The sequence below is a fragment of the Oppia nitens genome, unplaced genomic scaffold (assembly GCF_028296485.1).
Source record: "Oppia nitens isolate AA-2021 unplaced genomic scaffold, nextdenovo-longstitch-racon4-pilon3 scaffold12_pilon_pilon_pilon, whole genome shotgun sequence".
Classification (NCBI taxonomy): domain Eukaryota; kingdom Metazoa; phylum Arthropoda; class Arachnida; order Sarcoptiformes; family Oppiidae; genus Oppia; species Oppia nitens.
Genome location: NW_026533191.1, coordinates 1640001 through 1660000, shown reverse-complemented (window position 1 = coordinate 1660000; position 20000 = coordinate 1640001). Strand labels below are relative to the sequence as shown.

General features: G+C 27.7%; 4 protein-coding genes across 4 annotated transcripts in view; 1 reads left to right on the top strand and 3 right to left on the bottom strand.

The window, feature by feature from the left end:
* Positions 1 to 855: 855 nt before the first annotated feature.
* Positions 856 to 4478, bottom strand: LOC128957182 (serine protease 28-like). The gene is made up of 5 exons (XM_054302907.1): positions 4451 to 4478; positions 3619 to 3844; positions 2115 to 2183; positions 1590 to 1992; positions 856 to 1026 (listed from the first exon to the last, which is right to left on the bottom strand). Exons 1-5 carry the CDS (start codon positions 4464 to 4466, stop codon positions 856 to 858), a joined length of 885 nt encoding a protein of 294 aa, XP_054158882.1. The 5' UTR covers positions 4467 to 4478.
* Positions 4479 to 6321: 1843 nt separating this feature from the next.
* On the bottom strand, positions 6322 to 7207 carry LOC128955983 (uncharacterized). The gene is made up of 2 exons (XM_054301667.1): positions 7057 to 7207; positions 6322 to 6916 (listed from the first exon to the last, which is right to left on the bottom strand). Exons 1-2 carry the CDS (start codon positions 7138 to 7140, stop codon positions 6434 to 6436), a joined length of 567 nt encoding a protein of 188 aa, XP_054157642.1. The 5' UTR covers positions 7141 to 7207; the 3' UTR covers positions 6322 to 6433.
* Positions 7208 to 10403: 3196 nt separating this feature from the next.
* On the bottom strand, positions 10404 to 16685 carry LOC128957172 (ATP-binding cassette sub-family C member 3-like; the record flags this gene model as incomplete). The annotated part of the gene is made up of 14 exons (XM_054302897.1): positions 16629 to 16685; positions 16269 to 16469; positions 16040 to 16180; positions 15847 to 15969; positions 15469 to 15591; positions 14811 to 15368; positions 14274 to 14732; positions 13795 to 13894; positions 13624 to 13664; positions 12969 to 13555; positions 12008 to 12897; positions 11308 to 11933; positions 10696 to 11251; positions 10404 to 10621 (listed from the first exon to the last, which is right to left on the bottom strand). Coding segments are annotated over exons 1-14 (4653 nt in total), but the record flags the coding sequence as incomplete, so codon positions are not given.
* Positions 16686 to 17997: 1312 nt separating this feature from the next.
* LOC128957161 (nuclear pore complex protein Nup50-like) overlaps positions 17998 to 20000 on the top strand; it is a 2318-nt gene continuing 315 nt past the window's right edge. The window contains exons 1-4 of the mRNA XM_054302887.1: positions 17998 to 18407; positions 18499 to 19365; positions 19470 to 19893; positions 19982 to 20000. The exon at positions 19982 to 20000 is cut by the window's right edge and continues 315 nt beyond it. Of these exons, the coding sequence (XP_054158862.1) occupies positions 18155 to 18407; positions 18499 to 19365; positions 19470 to 19893; positions 19982 to 20000 (1563 nt within the window). The 5' untranslated portion in view covers positions 17998 to 18154. The remainder of the gene's footprint in view (positions 18408 to 18498; positions 19366 to 19469; positions 19894 to 19981) is intronic.

Sequence of the window (20000 nt, the reverse complement as noted above, 5' to 3'; positions counted from 1 at the left end):
ATATTTTTGATAATTCTATTATAAATAATTATTTTTAATTAACTAAAATTACAGTATTGTAGTTGAAATACTATTTTTAATTATCTATATTAATATATTTTTTTTGAGAAATTTTCTATAGTTTTTTTTAGGCAATTTTATTGGAAATTTCAAATAAAATTATTAATTAACTTATGTTACAATAGTATTGAAATCAACTATCATATCATAAACTTAAAAGTTTTATTTCAAACATTAATAAATAGTTTTATGATATTTTTTTAAAAAAAATATTAATAATAACTTCTCTTACTTTAAATTATTACTGCAATACAATATAATTCAAATATATATTATACAGTATTAAACAATATAAATGTATTTACAATAGTAGAGGTATTTATTGTATATAAAGTGTATTATTTTATTATATTTGAAAAAAATTTTTTATTTAATTTTATTATATCAATATATAGTATATACAAATATTATACATTATAAATATCATATTAAAATATGACATTGAAAAAAATATTTTATTAATTTTTTTTATTATTAATAATATTAATTTAATACATATTTATAATTTTTTAATTAATTTTATTTAAAATCAAATCAAAATTTTATAATTAAAAAAAATATTTATTAACTTGTTTATTTTATGTTATTATAATAAGCTAAAAAACAATACAATATTATATTATTTTGACTACATTTTAAAAAATTAAATATATTAATAAACATTGCTTTAAACTAAACTAATAATTTAAAATATCTATATAACTATAATTGTTGTTATATAACATACAGTATAATACTAGTACTATAATGTTTAAATCATTATACTATATGTAATTAAATATTTAAATAAATTAATCAATGTATGTAATTGATTATCCAATCGATATGTTTGGACACTTGGACGGCGTTACCAATGTTTGGATGAACGGAACAATTGTTTGCTTTTTTATTTGGACTATTAGAGTGTACACCGATTAGGACAGCCTTTTCATCCACATATTGCCACAAACCGGCCCCGGAATCACCCTATTATTTAACATAATATTATTATATTATTAATATATATATATATCAGGGTTGCGAAAGGTGGGTAGGGGGTAAGGCCTTCTTACCCCATGAGCTCGATATTTTTGGGTTTTACCCCCGCCTGGGCTAAAGCCAAAAGGTTAGGGGGCCCCCTACTTAAGGCGCCGAATTTATTTTTATTTTAATATTAAACAAAACTATAAAAATACTAATTGAGTTTTAATATAAATAAATAGCTTAACTTTAAAAAAAAATAAAATTTAAAAAAATAATATTTATAAATTTATAATAATTATAATTATGTTTATGCTTCTTAATAAACAAATTGATCTGTATTTTTAGATTTTATAATAATTAACTTAACTAAATTACAATTGTAATTTAGTTAATAACTAATAATATATATTGTACATTATCATTAATTTTAACATAGCATAACAACATTAATTAATTAAATAGTAAAACAAGTAATTATAGTTTTTATTTGTATAGAATTCCCAATAAATTCCCATATATTATATAATATACTTAAATTTTTTTTAAAAAAAATAAAAAATACAAACAATACAAACTAATCCATCATTAATTGATTTATGTTTCATAAAAGTGTTGTTGTCATTGTTGGGTACAATAGTTTGACGTACACTAAACTGTATGGGTATATTATTGACAGTAGTATAGGGTATACCATAGCCAGCCATCAATAGATATTCGGAATCGGTTGGCCTAACATTCCTGGCCGGCAAACATATCGAGTTTGTTACATAATAATCGCCATCAGTTTGCACCGGTATCTCTGTTTGCAGCTCAAGTAGACAGATATCATAAACAGAAGGATCTACGTTATTATAGTTTGGATGTATATAATAATGTTTGACTAAACGATAATTGTTTAATTGTGTCACTTGATTGTAGGTATAGTTATAACCGAAATAAACCCGAAAAACATTGACTTTGAGTTCATCTCTTTTTTGTTGTTGTTTTGTTAATTCAATATCAATTGTAATTGTATATTCAATTCAATAATTCAATAAAAAAATTATTTAGTTATTACTAATTATTGATAAATAAAATAAAATTTATATTACTTAAAACAATGGGCGGCAGACAATATCCATTTTGATGATATAATTGTTCCAGTACATGAAAGCCATTTACTATATGTATGTGTATGTGTATGTGTATGTGTATGTGTATGTGTATGTGTATGTGTATGTGTATGTGTATGTGTATGTGTATGTGTATGTGTATGTGTATGTGTATGTGTATGTGTATGTGTATGTGTATGTGTATGTGTATGTGTATGTGTATGTGTATGTGTATGTGTATGTGTATGTGTATGTGTATGTGTATGTGTATGTGTATGTGTATGTGTATGTGTATGTGTATGTGTATGTGTATGTGTATGTGTATGTGTATGTGTATGTGTATGTGTATGTGTATGTGTATGTGTATGTGTATGTGTATGTGTATGTGTATGTGTATGTGTATGTGTATGTGTATGTGTATGTGTATGTGTATGTGAATGTGTATGTGTATGTGTATGTGTATGTGTATGTGTATGTGTATGTGTATGTGTATGTGTATGTGTATGTGTATGTGTATGTGTATGTGTATGTGTATGTGTATGTGTATGTGTATGTGTATGTGTATGTGTATGTGTATGTGTATGTGTATGTGTATGTGTATGTGTATATGTATGTGTATGTGTATGTGTATGTGTATGTGTATGTGTATGTGTATGTGTATGTGTATGTGTATGTGTATGTGTATGTGTATGTGTATGTGTATGTGTATGTGTATGTGTATGTGTATGTGTATGTGTATGTGTATGTGTGTATGTGTATGTGTATGTGTATGTGTATGTGTATGTGTATGTGTATGTGTATGTGTATGTGTATGTGTATGTGTATGTGTATGTGTATGTGTATGTGTATGTGTATGTGTATGTGTATGTGTATGTGTATGTGTATGTGTATGTGTATGTGTATGTGTATGTGTATGTGTATGTGTATGTGTATGTGTATGTGTATGTGTATGTGTATGTGTATGTGAATGTGTATGTGTATGTGTATGTGTATGTGTATGTGTATGTGTATGTGTATGTGTATGTGTATGTGTATGTGTATGTGTATGTGTATGTGTATGTGTATGTGTATGTGTATGTGTATGTGTATGTGTATGTGTATGTGTATGTGTATGTGTATGTGTATGTGTATGTGTATGTGTATGTGTATGTGTATGTGTATGTGTATGTGTATGTGTATGTTTATGTGTATGTGTATGTGTATGTGTATGTGTATGTGTATGTGTATGTGTATGTGTATGTGTATGTGTATGTGTATGTGTATGTGTATGTGTATGTGTATGTGTATGTGTATCTGTATGTGTATGTGTATGTGWATGTGWATGTGTATGTGTATGTGTATGTGTATGTGTATGTGTATGTGTATGTGTATGTGTATGTGTATGTGTATGTGTATGTGTATGTATGTATTTGTATATGTGTGTGTATTTTAGTACAAAAAATATTTTATTTTAATTTGTAAAAATTATTATTTAATAATAATATACAATGAAAAAACTATTTACAACTCATTAAGTGTAATAACAGTAATTAAAACTGTCCATGGTGCATCACCCAGTGTACCATTTCTAGCATGTGTTAGACTGGGTGTCTCCATGTGATGCCAAACCAGACAATCACTGTCTATTGAATGCCTGACCCGTCGTAATCCACATAACGGTGTATTGAGTTGACTATAATTGCCGACAACCGCGTGATTACCGCCGACAACAACAATAAACAATGGGATAACTGTGTGTTCATACAAATCAATTGATTAATACAAATATATTATTACTTAATATCTATTTATGTTTTATTTTCATTTTATTATATTTATAACAAACTATGCTTTTAAATAAATATAATACTAAATAATTGTGTAAATCCTTAAGATTTACAAACAAACATATACACACATATCACACACATAACACACACATAACACACACATAACACACACATAACACACACATAACACACACATAACACACATATACACACACACATACACACACACATAACACACACATAACACACATATAACACACACACATAACACACACATACACACACACACATAACACACACATACACACACATACACACACGGATACACGCGCACATAACACACATATAACACACACACACATAACATATATATATATATATATATATATATATATATATATATATATAGACACACATAAACCAAAAAATTGCTCAATAATTTTTATATATATTTCTATAATAGATATTGTTTTGATTTTTAAAATTAATAAGTAAATAAATTAATTAATTAATATTTATAAATAGCAAAATAAATATATTTTAGTTAAATTATATTACTATACTTACATAAAATTGGTAACATTGATAGTATTGATTTAAACATTTATTAAATCATTGATAATGCAATAAATAAAATTATAATTAACAAAAAATAATAAATTTTTTATCTTAAATATAAGTTACTATTAAATGATAAAATATATTTATTAACAAATTTATATAAAAATAGTTTTTAATTAATACTGAATAATAGTTTATAATATTGGTTTCAAATTTTAAAAAATCATATTTCAATTTTATATTATAATGTTTGATACTTTAATTTTAAAAACTATTTCTAAATTAATAAATAGTGAAAATACTTAATAAATGAGAAATTACTATAAATTTTCTCAAACTACCATGTTAATTTTTGTTTAATATACATTTATTATCTTGTATCAATATTTTTGATAATTCAATTATAAATAACTATTTTTAATAATCTATATTAATACAAATTTTTAAACATTTTTTTTGAGAAATTTTCTAGAGTTTTTTTAGGCAATTTTATTAGAAAATTCTAATAAAATTATTAATTAACTTATGTTACAATAGTATTGAAATCAACTATCATATCATAAACTTAAAATTTTTTATTTCAAACATTAATAAATAGTTTTATGATATTTTTTTTTAAAAAATATTAATAATAACTTCTCTTACATTAAATTATTACTGCAATACAATATAATTCAAATATATATTATACAGTATTAAACAATATAAATGTATTTACAATAGTAGAGGTATTTAATGTATATACAGTGTATTATTTCATTATATTTGAATTTTTTTTTATTTAATTTTATTATATCAATATATAGTATATATATACAAATATTATACATTATAAACATYTATATTAAAATATGACATTGAAAAAATACTTATATTTTTTTTATTWATATTAATTTTATACAAATTTATAATTTGCTATCAAATAACTTAATAGAATTTTTTTAAATTTAATGTTTTAGTAAAATTATTTAACATCAAATTAAAAATTTATAATTAAAATTGTTTTTATTTTTGGTTTTTATAATAAGTTAAATAAATTAAAACAATTACATAAACAATATTATTTTGATTACATTTTTAATAAAAAATAATTATATYAATAAACATTGCTTTTCAAAAAACTAGTAATTTAAAATATCTATATAACTATAATTGTTGTTATATTATATACAGTATATAATAATAMTACTACTATTACTATAAAGTACACATATATTACAATTTTATAATTAATTAAATTATTAAAATTTAATTTATATTACATGCTTAACATACACATCAATAAYAAAAAACAAATAAAAACATTTATTAATAATTTATTATAATATAAAAAAAATATTAAAACAAATTTTTCTACAATTTTTTTAAAATAAAATTTCTATATATAACCTTGAACAATAGAGGAAAATATAATTTATTTAAAATATAATTTATTTTATAATATTATATTAACTAGAAACATTTATAATTAATTTTTAATTAAATGAAATTATATTTTAATGTTTTTGTTTAATTTAAATAATCTAATTAAACATTTAGATAATTTAGATGATTTTATATGCAGTATAAAAACTCAATGATAATTACAATATATAATAATTAACTAAATATTTTCAATTAAAACATTTGAATATCTATTACCAAAAGTATAAATTCAAATTTAATTTTTAATGTTTATTTAGTGTATTGTAAATTGTGTCTAATTTATCGTAGATTTCTAGATTTTAAAATTTTATAGTTAATAATAATTTTTTATATAAAAAAAATAAATTATAAATTAAATTTTAATCAAATAAAATACACATACATACACACACACACACACACACACACAATATATAGATAAGCTGTATATTATATAACAGTTTTTTTTGAAATATTTTAATAAATACAAAATAAATACAAATAATAGTTTTGGTTTTGTTAAAACATTAGCATATAATCATCGCATACACACACACACACACACACACACACTGCTGATATATGTTATATGGCACCATAACCTGATGATGAAGCACCGGTAGTTTGATGACGTAATGGTACTGAATCATCATGGTATACACCAGTATCGACATAAGCTGGATTGACAACATGATTGATTAGTAGCTGGTTGGCCGGGTGTTGGGACGCAAACTCAGGATAACCCGGTGCCGGATACCCAATATTTGTCACATCAGTTTGCTCAGTGGCCACATTGGCCGTATCGATGGACAGCCGGTAGCGGTTACGYTGTCTGATAGCACGACTATACTCGTACGCTAAATAAGCTATCAGTGTGTTCAAGGCTACGACACCCCAGAAAGCTGGATGACCTTTGATGGAGGCGCCCAACATGTTGAACACATCGACTACAATGATTAGGGTGTATACAAGGGTCAGGTAGTAGTGCTCACGGATGACCACAAATACGCCACATGTGCTGATAATGGCCGATATTGTGCCCATTGTTACTATGATAGCTACTTCACTCTATAAACAAATTTATATAATAATAATAATGATATACAAGGTTTAGTTTTTTTAAAAAATATATATTATTATTTTATTTATATATATATATATATATATATAGATATAGATAGTTTAGTTTATAATATTTTTTTATAAACCTTAACCCGTTCCTTATCATCATGGCTGTCCAATTCATCTAACCGTGCCCTACTAGTGACAATAATTGTAATAACAGTGGCCATAAAACCGATTATAGATAATGATATTATTGACCATTTTTTGCAGCTCAAACAATTGCCGTTATTATTATCAAAATTATTATTATTATTAGTAGTAGTAGTAGTAGTAGGGTTACTATCCATCACTTGTTTTTGTTGTTGTTATTATTAAAAATATTTTAATTGTAAATAAATAAATTAATTAAATTTTTTTTTATATATATATAGCATGTACAATATAAATGTTATTGTTGTTCAACAACAAAAAAATATATACAATATATAAACAATAATAGTAGTACTGATAATAAATAATACTAATAAAACAAATAATTTATATATWGTATATATATTTATATAATAATATCATTTTGTAAATAATATAATTAAATGTAACCTAGCAATTATTTTTCTTATCATTTCTATATTTATGAGATATTACATAATTATTTTTTTTAAATTAATTTGTTGTAATAACTTAAACTTATTTACAATATTGTATATATATTTATACTGTATATATATATATACATATTACAGTTAAATGTGATACAAATATTATTTTATAATACAATAGTTAGGTATCTTGTTTTAAAATGCATTATTTTCTAATAAAACTATTTTTCTAACTTATAATATATTTAATTAAAATATTTAGTAATTATATTGATATTTATTGCTATTATATTCATATATTATTATAATTATTATAATTTATATTATTATATAATATACTGTATATATATATATAGCATTAGAAGTTAAATTAAAGTAATTTAAATATATATATATATATATATATTCAAATATTTATTAAATTATCTACTGATTGATTGCAATATAACTTGTAAAGCAATTTAATTACTAATAAATTATGGTATCTTAAGAAAATTATTCACTAAAAAAATATTAAAATATAACAAAAATATATATATTAATAAATAATTAATATTATAGTATAAATACTGTTTCAAAAAAATAAATCCAAATATTATTATACAGAATAATAATATTATTAAAATAATAGAGAAATTTTTATTAAATTTTTTTGTTTATTGTTTAGTCAACTCATGAAATTGACTGTCAGTTTGTTTTTTTTATAAGTTTTTATGGGATGTCCCGACTCGACCACAACTCCCCTCCCATCCCATCCCGACTAATAGTCGTAGTCTATAATTGTGTTCAATCGGTAAACAATTGTTATGACTGTCAGCTGAATCCAGTCATCCGTTTCCATATATCAATGGCTTTAATGATTAAAAACAATTTAATATAATTTTTATTTAAAACATTATAAAAAATAAAAAATACTAATTTTTTATTACATTATTTGAAAATTTTTAGTTAAATTATTATTTTTTATTAAATACAAGTTTTTTTTTTAAATAATAAATTATATTACCTAAGATATTTTATTATCATTTAACCTAGCATATTTTAGTTTGTTGGTATCATCTAGTATTAGCATCGATATACTAGCTAAAATCAATTGTATTATACCAATAGTGTAATTGATCATGTTTATTTTCAAATAAATTGAATCCATTTTGTGTATCTTAAAAAAAATAAATTTTAGTAAAAAAAATATACAATTTTATAAACTTTAATTTTTTAAAAGTTTTATATATTTTTTTATTTTTTTATTAAAAAATAAACTTACTATTACGTAATTTGTAAATTGTACAATCATTATTGATAGCCAAAAATTAAATATAATTTTTAAACAATAATGTTTGGATGATATTATAATAATTGTTAAAATAATCTAGCACAAATAAATTATAGACAGACAAATATAAACTTATAATCAAAATAATAATAATTTTTATACATTACATATGTTAATAATTTTGTCAATGATAAAATTATGTTTGCAAAATTGTAGCCAGCTAGATTATCTAATAGATTATCAATTTGTATGATCAATAATATTGTTATTAATATCTATGTATAAATATGTAAAATAAATAATATTATTATTATAATAGTAATAATACTGTAATAACTTAGTTAAGTAAAAAAAAACAATTTATTTATTATTGTTAAAAAATATATTAATTACAATTTGTGTGTATGTTATGTATGTCCGCCAAATTGAATGGGATTTTGGTTTATAGATAACTGGCCTCTTATGTAATGATCTTAATATCCTAACTATAATTACGAGGAACGGTATGTATACGATGTGCTCCATGTAGTCTAACTATATATTTTATCAAAAAAAAAAAATAATTTAATTAAAATATCAAATTAATTTAGATTAATTAAAAAATATTAAACATACCAATAGATAATTTATCATGCTTAAATTAATCATTTTTTTAGTATTAAATTAATATATTAAAAACACTAATTAGTAAATAGTTATTTTTTAAAAATATATTAATAAATCACAAATCAAAATATTAATTTTTTTTATAAACTATATAATAATATTAATAAAAAATAGTAATATTTTTAAAAATTAAAATATTTATGACATTATGTATATAATTATATAAAAAATAAAGTTTTTTTATTTCACTTATTTATAGTAAACTTTAATGAAAATAAATTATTAGATATTAAGTAAACATAAGTTTATTTATTAATATATTTATTTATAATTTATTAATAATTATTACACTAAATTTTACTTAATTTTAAACAAATTCACTGAAAAATAAAACTTTGTATTTTATTTTTATAAAATTTTTTTTAATCTATAATATTGTTATTTTTATTTTTATTATAGTAATAACTTAGCAGTGAATTTATACAATTATATACGATATTTCAATTTTTAGTCAATTAGTATTTTTTTGTTGTTGTAACTAATAGATAATAGATATGGTAGTTATGACTAAATAAATTTATCAATAAMAACAATAACAAATTTTAATCAAAATTGATATATGTTTTATAGGTGTTTTTTTTTTTAAAAAATTATTATTTTGCAGCACCGGTAGATTAGTAACATCTAAACTACATGTGCTGCTTATATCAGTAATATGAAATTTATAAATATATATATAATAATAATAATACTGTACTGTATTATATCCGATAATTGAAAAAATATATACATACAATAGTTTTTTTTTTAGTAATAATATATATTAAATATAATAATATTAAATATTAAATTAATAAATATATTGTAAATAAAATTTAAATATATATTGATTGCCATTAATTACAATATTATTATAAAATTAATCAAATAATTCCTATAAAATACTAACATATAAACTGATATTTTTATTCAAACAAACAAAACAAAACAAAAAAAAAAACTATTTTTTAATAAGATTTTGTTGTTTAGCCATTGAATAAAATCGACTGTCCGTACGGTTTAGGAGTTTCATGGGATGTCCCGACTCGACCACTACTCCCCCATCCATTACAAACACTCTGTCGTAGTCTATGATTGTGTTCAATCGGTGAGCAATTGTTACGATTGTCGACCACTTGAACTCCGATCGCAATGTCCTCTGAATCCAGTCATCCGTTTCCATATCAATGGCTTTTAATGATAACCAAAAAATATGCAAACAATTTAATACAAATAAAACAATTAGCTTTTTTTAAGTGACATACAGGCCGTCGCCTCGTCCAACACCACAATCTTTGTGCGCCGCAGTACAGCTCTGGCCAAACAAATCAACTGTTTTTGGCCGGCACTAAGATTTTCGCCGTTTTCGGCAATTTCATGTTTGAGACCCGATTCAAGTGACTGGACAAATGTCCGTAAATGTGTCGACTCTAATGCAGACCAGAGTTCATCATCAGAATACTGATCCAATGGATCCAAATTGTAGCGCAAACTACCGCTGAATAGATACGAGTCCTGCGATATAACCGTCAGCCGTGACCTCAACTCGTGTAAACCAATTTGTGTGCAATCAATGCCGTCGATATAAAAGGTACCCGAAATGGGTTCAATAACCCGAAACAATGCCGACACTAGCGACGACTTTCCGGCACCGGTTCGGCCAACAATGGCCACCTTTTCGCCGCCTCGGATCTCAAACGATAGATCTTTGAGTACTAAATCCAAACCATCCCTATAACGGGTGCTATAGTTTTCAAATCGGATACAACCTTTTTSTGGCCAATCATTAGGCACTTGTACACTACCAGTTGACCAGTCGGCCTGAAAAAAATATAATAATTTGGTCGCAATTACAGTATATATATGCAGACAACTACCTCAATGGGACTGTTGGTAAACTCCAGGCACTTCTCGAAGGTAACCATATCGGTCTCGGTGTCGGTTAGTCCGCGTAGAAAATAGTGGAAAACATTCGTAATATACTGTGCACTCTGGATGGCCAGTGCGGTCAGTCCGGGTGCCACTGAACCGCGCAACAGGACGCTCATTGTGGACACCAAAAACACAATTGTAGCGCTCAGGGCGTTCACCCGAATGTCTATCCAATAGCGGGCCGATTCGGATATATCGGACATACTGTTATTGGTGTCCATTCGCCGATAGCTTTCGCCTAGGGAATAATCGGTAGCTCCGTAGGCTCGCAAAGTACTGGTACCGTTGTACGACTCGACAAAATAGGAGGTTATCGGCGAACTGGCCGACGATTTTAGACGTTTCAGTTGACGCAACGCCGCAATGTATATACGCTGAGCATAGGTATAGACAATGGCTACCGGGCCGATGGCCAACAGTATCAGTGGTGTTTCGATGGACAAAATGGACAGGTATTTCAATAGTGAGAACAGTCTCATTAGGGTAAACCATAAATGATAGAACATTGCATTGTCAATAGTGTTCATGTCCTTCGAGAACCGGTCCAGTATTCGGCCGACGGGTGTAGTGTCTGTTTAGGACAACAACTGATTGTTACAATCGGTATATACTTTATATACTAATAATATACTGTATATGACTTACCAAAGTAGGACATGGGAGCCATAATCATACGCTCAACCATCTGATTGTGTATCTCTAGGCCAACATTGAAGCACACTTTGAGGACCAATATCTCGGCAAACATCATAAACAAGGGATCGGCAAAACCGAGTGCCGTATAAACAGTAAGACGTCGGTTACGCAGCTGTTTATCGGCAGCCCGTTCGGCGTCCAATGCATCGTTAGACCAGTTACTCAGCCACAGGTCGGAGCCGATACGGGCCGAATAGGCGATTAAGTAGCTGACAATACAAAGGGACAGATAGTCTAGTTTTAACATTTGAAAGTAGCGCCGATAGACCGACCATTTGACTGAACCGGTTTCCAATTTTTCGTCGGCAATCAGTTTGCCATCGGATTCACTATAATCAGTGTCATCATCGCTATTGTCATCGTCCGCATCGTCAGTTATAACCGAATCGCTGACCAACGACTGACTACGCGATATAGTAGCCGCCGCCGCCGTACTTCGCTGTCGGACAAAACAACCGCTGCCGCCGCCGCCGCCGCTACTGTCGTTAGACATAACCGACTCCTGGCGTTCAATGATTGGTTTGGCCGATGCCCGTAGTTTGGACAGCATTTCAGACTCCTTGTTCTCATCTATGATGTCTGTTCCGTTGTCTTCCGTCGGTATGACCTCATTCATGACAAATTCGGCAATAAATTGGGCAAAATCGCCGTCCCGTGACATCAGATCGTCGAAAGTTCCCAATTCGCTGATCGCACCGTTTTTCATGACAACAATTTGGTCGACTTCGGGCAAAATCGATGCCTTGTGTGTCACTAAAACACGAGTTTTATGCCGTAGAAGACCTTTCGGTCCAATGATATGGTCAAACAGATGACGACCTACGTGTGCGTCGACAGCACTGGTATTGTCACCAAAAAAAAAAAAAAAAATAATATACAGTATATTTCAGTAATTATTGGTTAGTAATACCTTAAAGGATCGTCCAATAGATAGATGTCTGCATCGGAATAGACAGCTCTCGCCAACGATACCCGCTGTTTCTGACCACCCGATAAATTGATACCTTTTTCGCCGATTTCGGTCAGATCTCCGGCCCCGAGAATCTGGAGATCCGGTCGAAGAGCACACGAATCCACGACTTTATTATAGTATAGTTTATTAAATCGTTTCGTAAACAGAATATTCTGTTTGATTGTCGTATTCTGTATCCACGGCTCCTGAGATACATAAGCGGTTCGGCCGCTGACGTTCACTAAGCCATCCATTGATTTGTCCATTTCGCCCAACAGTGCCGACAACAGTGACGACTTTCCGCTACCTACCTGTCCGACAACGGCTACCAAACTACCCGAGCGTAAACTGAGCGTCAGGTTTCTGAGTATCGTTTTATTAGTAGTAGTAGTAGTAGTAGTAGTAGTAGATATCGGGTCCCAACTGAACGACACGTTTTTCATCGAAATCGCTATCTTATCGTCGATGATGTCGTGACCAATAGACTGGTCGTTGATTTCGTTGGCGTCGAAATATTTTTTCAATTTACGATAATATATTAAAAACTAATTTTTTTTTTAAAAAAAAACTATTTAATTTTATAATTGAAATATTTTTTTAATAATATTAATACCTCTTTAGTACTATTGATACTACTAGTTATGAATCCAATTTCTATAAGTTTTTTTTGTTTGTTTGTTTTGGTAATAATAATAATTTATTATTATTTAGTTTTTARACAATTTTTTAAATATATTAATTAATATTAATTATTATTTTTYAAAAAAAACAAACAAAATAGTACTTAATTTTCCCATCAATGATAGCGAGACAAACACTTTATTTGGATCTAATATATTGTCATCGGATATGTATATGAATGCAAAAAATGTTATCGCATTTTCCTTAAATMAAAAAAATTAATAATAATAATAATAATTGAAWTGAAATAAATATAACATTATTATTATATTAACTTAATTATTATATTAACTTAATTAGTATATTAACTAAAATTAATATATTAACTTAATTAGTATATTAACTTAATTAGTATATTAACTTAATTAGTATATTAACTTAATATAATATATTAACTAAAATTATTATATTAACTTAATTATTATATTATTTTAATTAGTATATTAAGTAAAATTATTATATTAACTAAAATTAGTATATTAGCTAAAATTAGTATATTAACTAAAATTATTATATTAACTAAAATTAATATATTAACTAAAATTATAATATTAACTAAAATTATTATTATATTATAATTACCATAAAATACGATATACTATAGTATAACGATCGCCAATTGCTACGTCTATTGGCCGAAATATTAGCATCCATTTCCTGCTTACGTAACCGAAACACTTGATCCCTGAATGCCGGTTCCCAGGCGTTTACTTTCAAAAATCGGATATTTGTAATCAATTCGTTAAGTTTTTTGATACGCTTAGTCCGACACTCGTAGCCCAACTCCCAGAGTCGGTTGTCGTCCCTCGATAGCCACCAGTTTACCGGTACCAGTAGTACGCTAAACGTTAGGCCGGCCAGTGATGCAACGCCCAACCGGCCCCACAGTATCCACAGCGATAGGGAAAACTGGACAACACTGGTCAGTGTTGATATAATCTGATAGATAAACGACTCGACACGCCAGACATCGTTAGATATTAGGTTTATTATCTCAGCCGATGAATAGTCACGTCTACCGGTGCTCGACAGTCTCAATGACTGTACACATACCACCAAAAAACAAACAAAATTACCGGTATTTTTGGTGTTTTAGAGATTAGCTGTTTTGAACCATACCTTTTGAAAGATTATGGATTTCAATGCAGACATGATATTCATTTGTATGGCTGAACTCCAGTGATAGTATTGTTTTTCGACAATAGTTTCGACTACCGGTGCCATAAACATCAATAAGGCATAGATAAAGCCATTGACAAGCGGTTCCGGATTGTTGGGCGTCATAAACGTAATAAAACGGTCCAATAATAAGGTATCGGAAAAGCCAAACAAAGTGATGGCCAGACTCAGCAATGCGTTGGCCGCYAATTGTGGCCAAAATGTTCTCAATATGGCTACGAAAAAGTTGGCCGTCTTTTCGCGTGTTTGCGATTTCCGCGGATGTGACCGATGATTGTGGTTGTAATGGTGGTCGTCGTCGGCCGCCGTCGTCGTCGTCGATGATCTCCAATGTTGTTCCAGACGTTTGACMGCTACGGCCGACTGACGCGACCGGTCCAGCGACCACATGTCGTCGATGGTCAGATCGCGTCGATAGCCTTTCATTATCATCGGCGTAAACCAGCCGTAGGTCAGCTTCGACCACAACGATGCCCGATATTTTGGACACACTTTAGTCTATTTACGGTAATTAATATATATATTAAAATAAAATAATTATTATAACTATTATTATAATTAATAATAATTATTAACTAATTAATTAATCAAAAAAAACCTCGATATCTTTATTAATATTATCATCATCATCATCATCATTGGTAATTGGTCTAGTTGGTCCCGTAAACAATGATAACAACAATTGTGAGCCAATTAATATAAAATGCAAATTTTTTATCACCTATGTTATCGGTAATTAAAATAAAAAAAAACTTATATACATTATAATACATAAAATTATTAATTAATTATTTAATTTTATTGATAATGATATAAGCAAAAAAAAATAATTAATTAATTAATTAAAGATAACCAACAAAAAAACACGTAATAAATGGGTGGAAAAATAGTATTAAAAAATTATTATATAAAATAAAATAAAATAAAAGTATTAATTAATTTATCTAGATGAATTTTTTTTWAAAAAAATACCTACCTGGCTTATTGACACATTGTAAATAGTTTGTATAAATAAACTGATCCAAAATAATCGTATAATTGTAATATTATTTTTAGCAAAATTATTATTATTTGAATTTTGCACTAATATTAAGTATATCTAAATTTAAAAAAAAATTAATTATAAATTTAATTATAATTTTTAAAAAAATAAATTACAATTAACTTACATAAGTTAACGTTTTGACTAGATAGGTTAGCAATAAAACAAAATTGTTCATGCTAATTAATTGTTGCTGTTGTAAATAATGTCTATCTATTGCATCAATTGTATCATTTAATGAAATTGTCAATAATATAGTTGTTAAAAACTAAATTAAATTTAATTAAATAAATAAATTAGTTTTTAATATTAATAAAAATCAAAATACTATTAATATTTATTGATTTTATACATACAGTTGTCAATAATTGTAATCTACTGGACGATAATGTTTTGGCACTACTACTACTACTATTACTACTATTGTCAACCATAGTATACTTGGTTAGGATCAACCATATGAGGAATGGTAGGTAAATAAGTGTCGATTCTGTATCCATTAGAACACATTGTGTGACCGTTAATACCGATTCCGTATTCAAAGTGTGGCTTAGATTCTGTATTACGAAAAAAATCAAATAAATAAAATACACAAATAAATGTCAATATTTTTTTTGTATATACAAAATATTAATTAATTAATTATAATATTATTAATTAATTATTAATAATAATAACTTTATATAATAGGTATTTAAAAAAAATTATTAACTAACCATAAAAGCGTTAAAACATGAAAATGCCATTGGTGAAAATTAGTTATAAAATATTTTAGTAAAATTTTAGTAAATAATAATAATATAAATAAAACATTTAACTTTGAAATCAACTTGAACACTTTAATAATAACAACAAATTTTTTATTTTTAAAAAAACATATAAACATTGTGTCAAGAAAATAAAATAAAATAAATATTTTTATAGTTTTAACTTTTATATTTACAAACACTAAACTTGAAATATATATATACAGTATATATATTTATTTATTTTTTTAAAAAATAATGTTTAAAAACAAAAATATTTTTATGTCATTTTATTTTCACTCACTATTTTTTTGATATTATTTTTCAATGACATTATGATAATAATATTAATTTTGAAAAATACAATATATATATATATATATATATATATATATATATRTGTAATACTAGGATATATTATATTAATATCTAATCACTTAAACTATTGCATAGTTATAATGAAATATAAATATTTTATGATAAAATACATAACTATTTATAGTAAAAAAWWTTTATGCTATATTAGGTACAGTATATAATCTATAATTTTTATTTTATTTTTCTAATTATTATTATTTATTACTCTTAATATTTTTAAATACAAAACTAAATTGTAATTTATTTTAAATTTTTAAATATACTGCCAATTATATTAAATTAGTAATAAATTATTTATAATATATTAAATAAATAAAAATATATAAATTTATATTCAATTTATAAAACTTAATAAATTAAGTAATAAATTGTATTTTATATATATATATATATATATATATATTAATAATTATTAAATTAAATCAAAATTATTTAATATAAAACAATAACTGTATTTAATAAATAAATAATTTATCGACCTCTACTTCATCGACTAACACACACACACACACATTTCAAACTAAACTAGAGATCAAAATCTACAAGTTTTACAATAACCGAATCGGATTTTATTTTACAAAAAAAAAATTAATACTAAATTTAAATAAAAAAAATTTTTTTGAAAAAATCGCGCCAAACCGTTAAAATTTTTATTAAGCAAAACAATTTATTTGATTTTTTTTTATAGAAAATAATAAACTAATCAATAGAAAACAAATAAATAGTTTTATTTTTATTTTTTTTTATAAAAATATATGTAATTTAAATGATTTTTTTTTTATTAAACCAAACCGCTATCTAATGTAAAGTTCGCGCCTCTATAATAGCATTTATAGTAAGAGTAGAGATCGACGCCATTAATATACAGTATATTTTAAAAATATTAATACATTTTGTTTGTTTGAAATGAATCACATGTTTATTATTATTATTATTATTATTATTATTATATTTATTAGCCATCGATAGCAACGACAACAACAACAACAATAATAGCCAACAAAAAAATTTTTTGGCCACTTTATCGGCGGACAGACACACACACACACTACAAACCCGATAACTACTACTAACCTATAATTTTTTTTTGTGGACACATCACACACCCGCGACAAAAAATGGCCAAACGAATAGCCGAAAAACAGCTAACAATGGATAACTACGACCAGGAAGACGACTACGTGATACCCGACGGCGGACCGCAAGTGGCCGCCCAAGACATACTCAGCAACCGACGTATGGCCAGAGCTCGCCGACGTGTGGACAATACGGACAGTACAAACACGTCGTCGTCGTCATCATCGACAGCGGCCGCCGACGATAACGATAGCACGCCTTCGCCGGCGTTCAAAGCGTTTGGCGGTTTCAAAGGTATAGCCGTTTGTTTGATTAGCCGATTGGTTGGCCAACTGTTTTAGTTAAATATTTCACTCTCTCTCTCTCTCTCTTAACCCGAATACAGGTCTCGGCAGCGGCACAACAGCACCCGCGGCGACGGCAAAGTTTGACGCGTTTAAGTCTTTTGCGGCTACCGTTACAACCAGTGATAAGAGCCAGCCGTCACCGGCGCCGCCGGTGTTGATGACCACCGCTACTATTCCAACCACAACCAGTCTAACCATTAGTACACCATTACAACAGTCGGCGCCGTCGTCGTCGTCGTCGTCATCATCATTATCGGCGGCCAGTTATACGAACGGCCGATCAAAACTAAACGATACCATAAAGACTAACAAACCCGTGGCCAATGATTTGAAGGCCAACGATGACGGCAATGAAGATAATAATGAGGACGAAGAAGACGTTGTCTATTACCAGAAACTGGAAAAACTAAACAAATCGTTCATAAAACACATCAATAATTACTTAACGCAATCCTTTAAGTACGACCTGACTATCGTATGTCGCGAATACATTGAACATCATCGCAAAATCGAGACCGAATCGGCCGATTCGGTAACTATTACTACTACAGTAAAACCCGCCGCCGTCGCAGCCGCCACTATTGTCACCCCTAAAATTTCCGCTTCCGAATCGTCTACTACGGTAAAACCCGCCGCCACTCAAATTGCCGCTTCCGAAACGTCTACTACTACGGCCTCAAGCGGTGGCTTCAAGCCATTTGCCGCTACTTCCGCTACTACATTGAAGTCGACCGGTTCGGCGTTTAAGCCGGTCTCTACGTTGACCAGTGACAACAGCAGCAGCATCGGTAGTTTATTTGGTGCGTCTAATAAGATCATCGGTGCAACCGATAATAGTAGTCAACAGTCATCATCAAACGAGTCGTCCACTGGTGTCGGCACACAGACATCGACTATCTCTTCAAGTATGTCTTAACTATATATATATATATACTGTATATAGCGGTCATTCATCAGTAATTTTATGTAAAATTTATTTTTAATAAAATTTATTATTGTATTCATTCAGACACCAACTCATCGCAGGCCAGTAGTAGTCTGTTTACAAGCAGTCAACCAACCAAACAGGACACCGATAAGCAAACTGTTGTACTGTCAACTCTGAAAGAGGACACCGACAAACAAATTGTTGTACCAAAGCTGACGTCACCGCCGCCGCCTGTAATCAATCCATTTGTTTCGCCGTCTTTGTCGGCGACGACGACGACGACCAACCAAAGTTCAGTTAGCCCAGCGATGACAACAACATTCACATTCAAACCGAATCCATTACTGGGAACGACCAATACGTTTGGTTCCTTATCGTCATCGATCGGTAGCAGCAGTGGTGCACAACAACCGTCGACCAGCGATGGCAACGATGACGATACCGATGAACCGCCTAAAGTGGAATCAGTAGAGCACAGGGAGCCGGACGCTGTTTATACGAAAAAGTATTGTTTTAGTTTAGAGATGATAGTGATATAGTGTGTCTGTGATCTAGTTTTACGATATTATTAATAATACTATTTATATATTCAGATGTAAACTGTACTTCAAA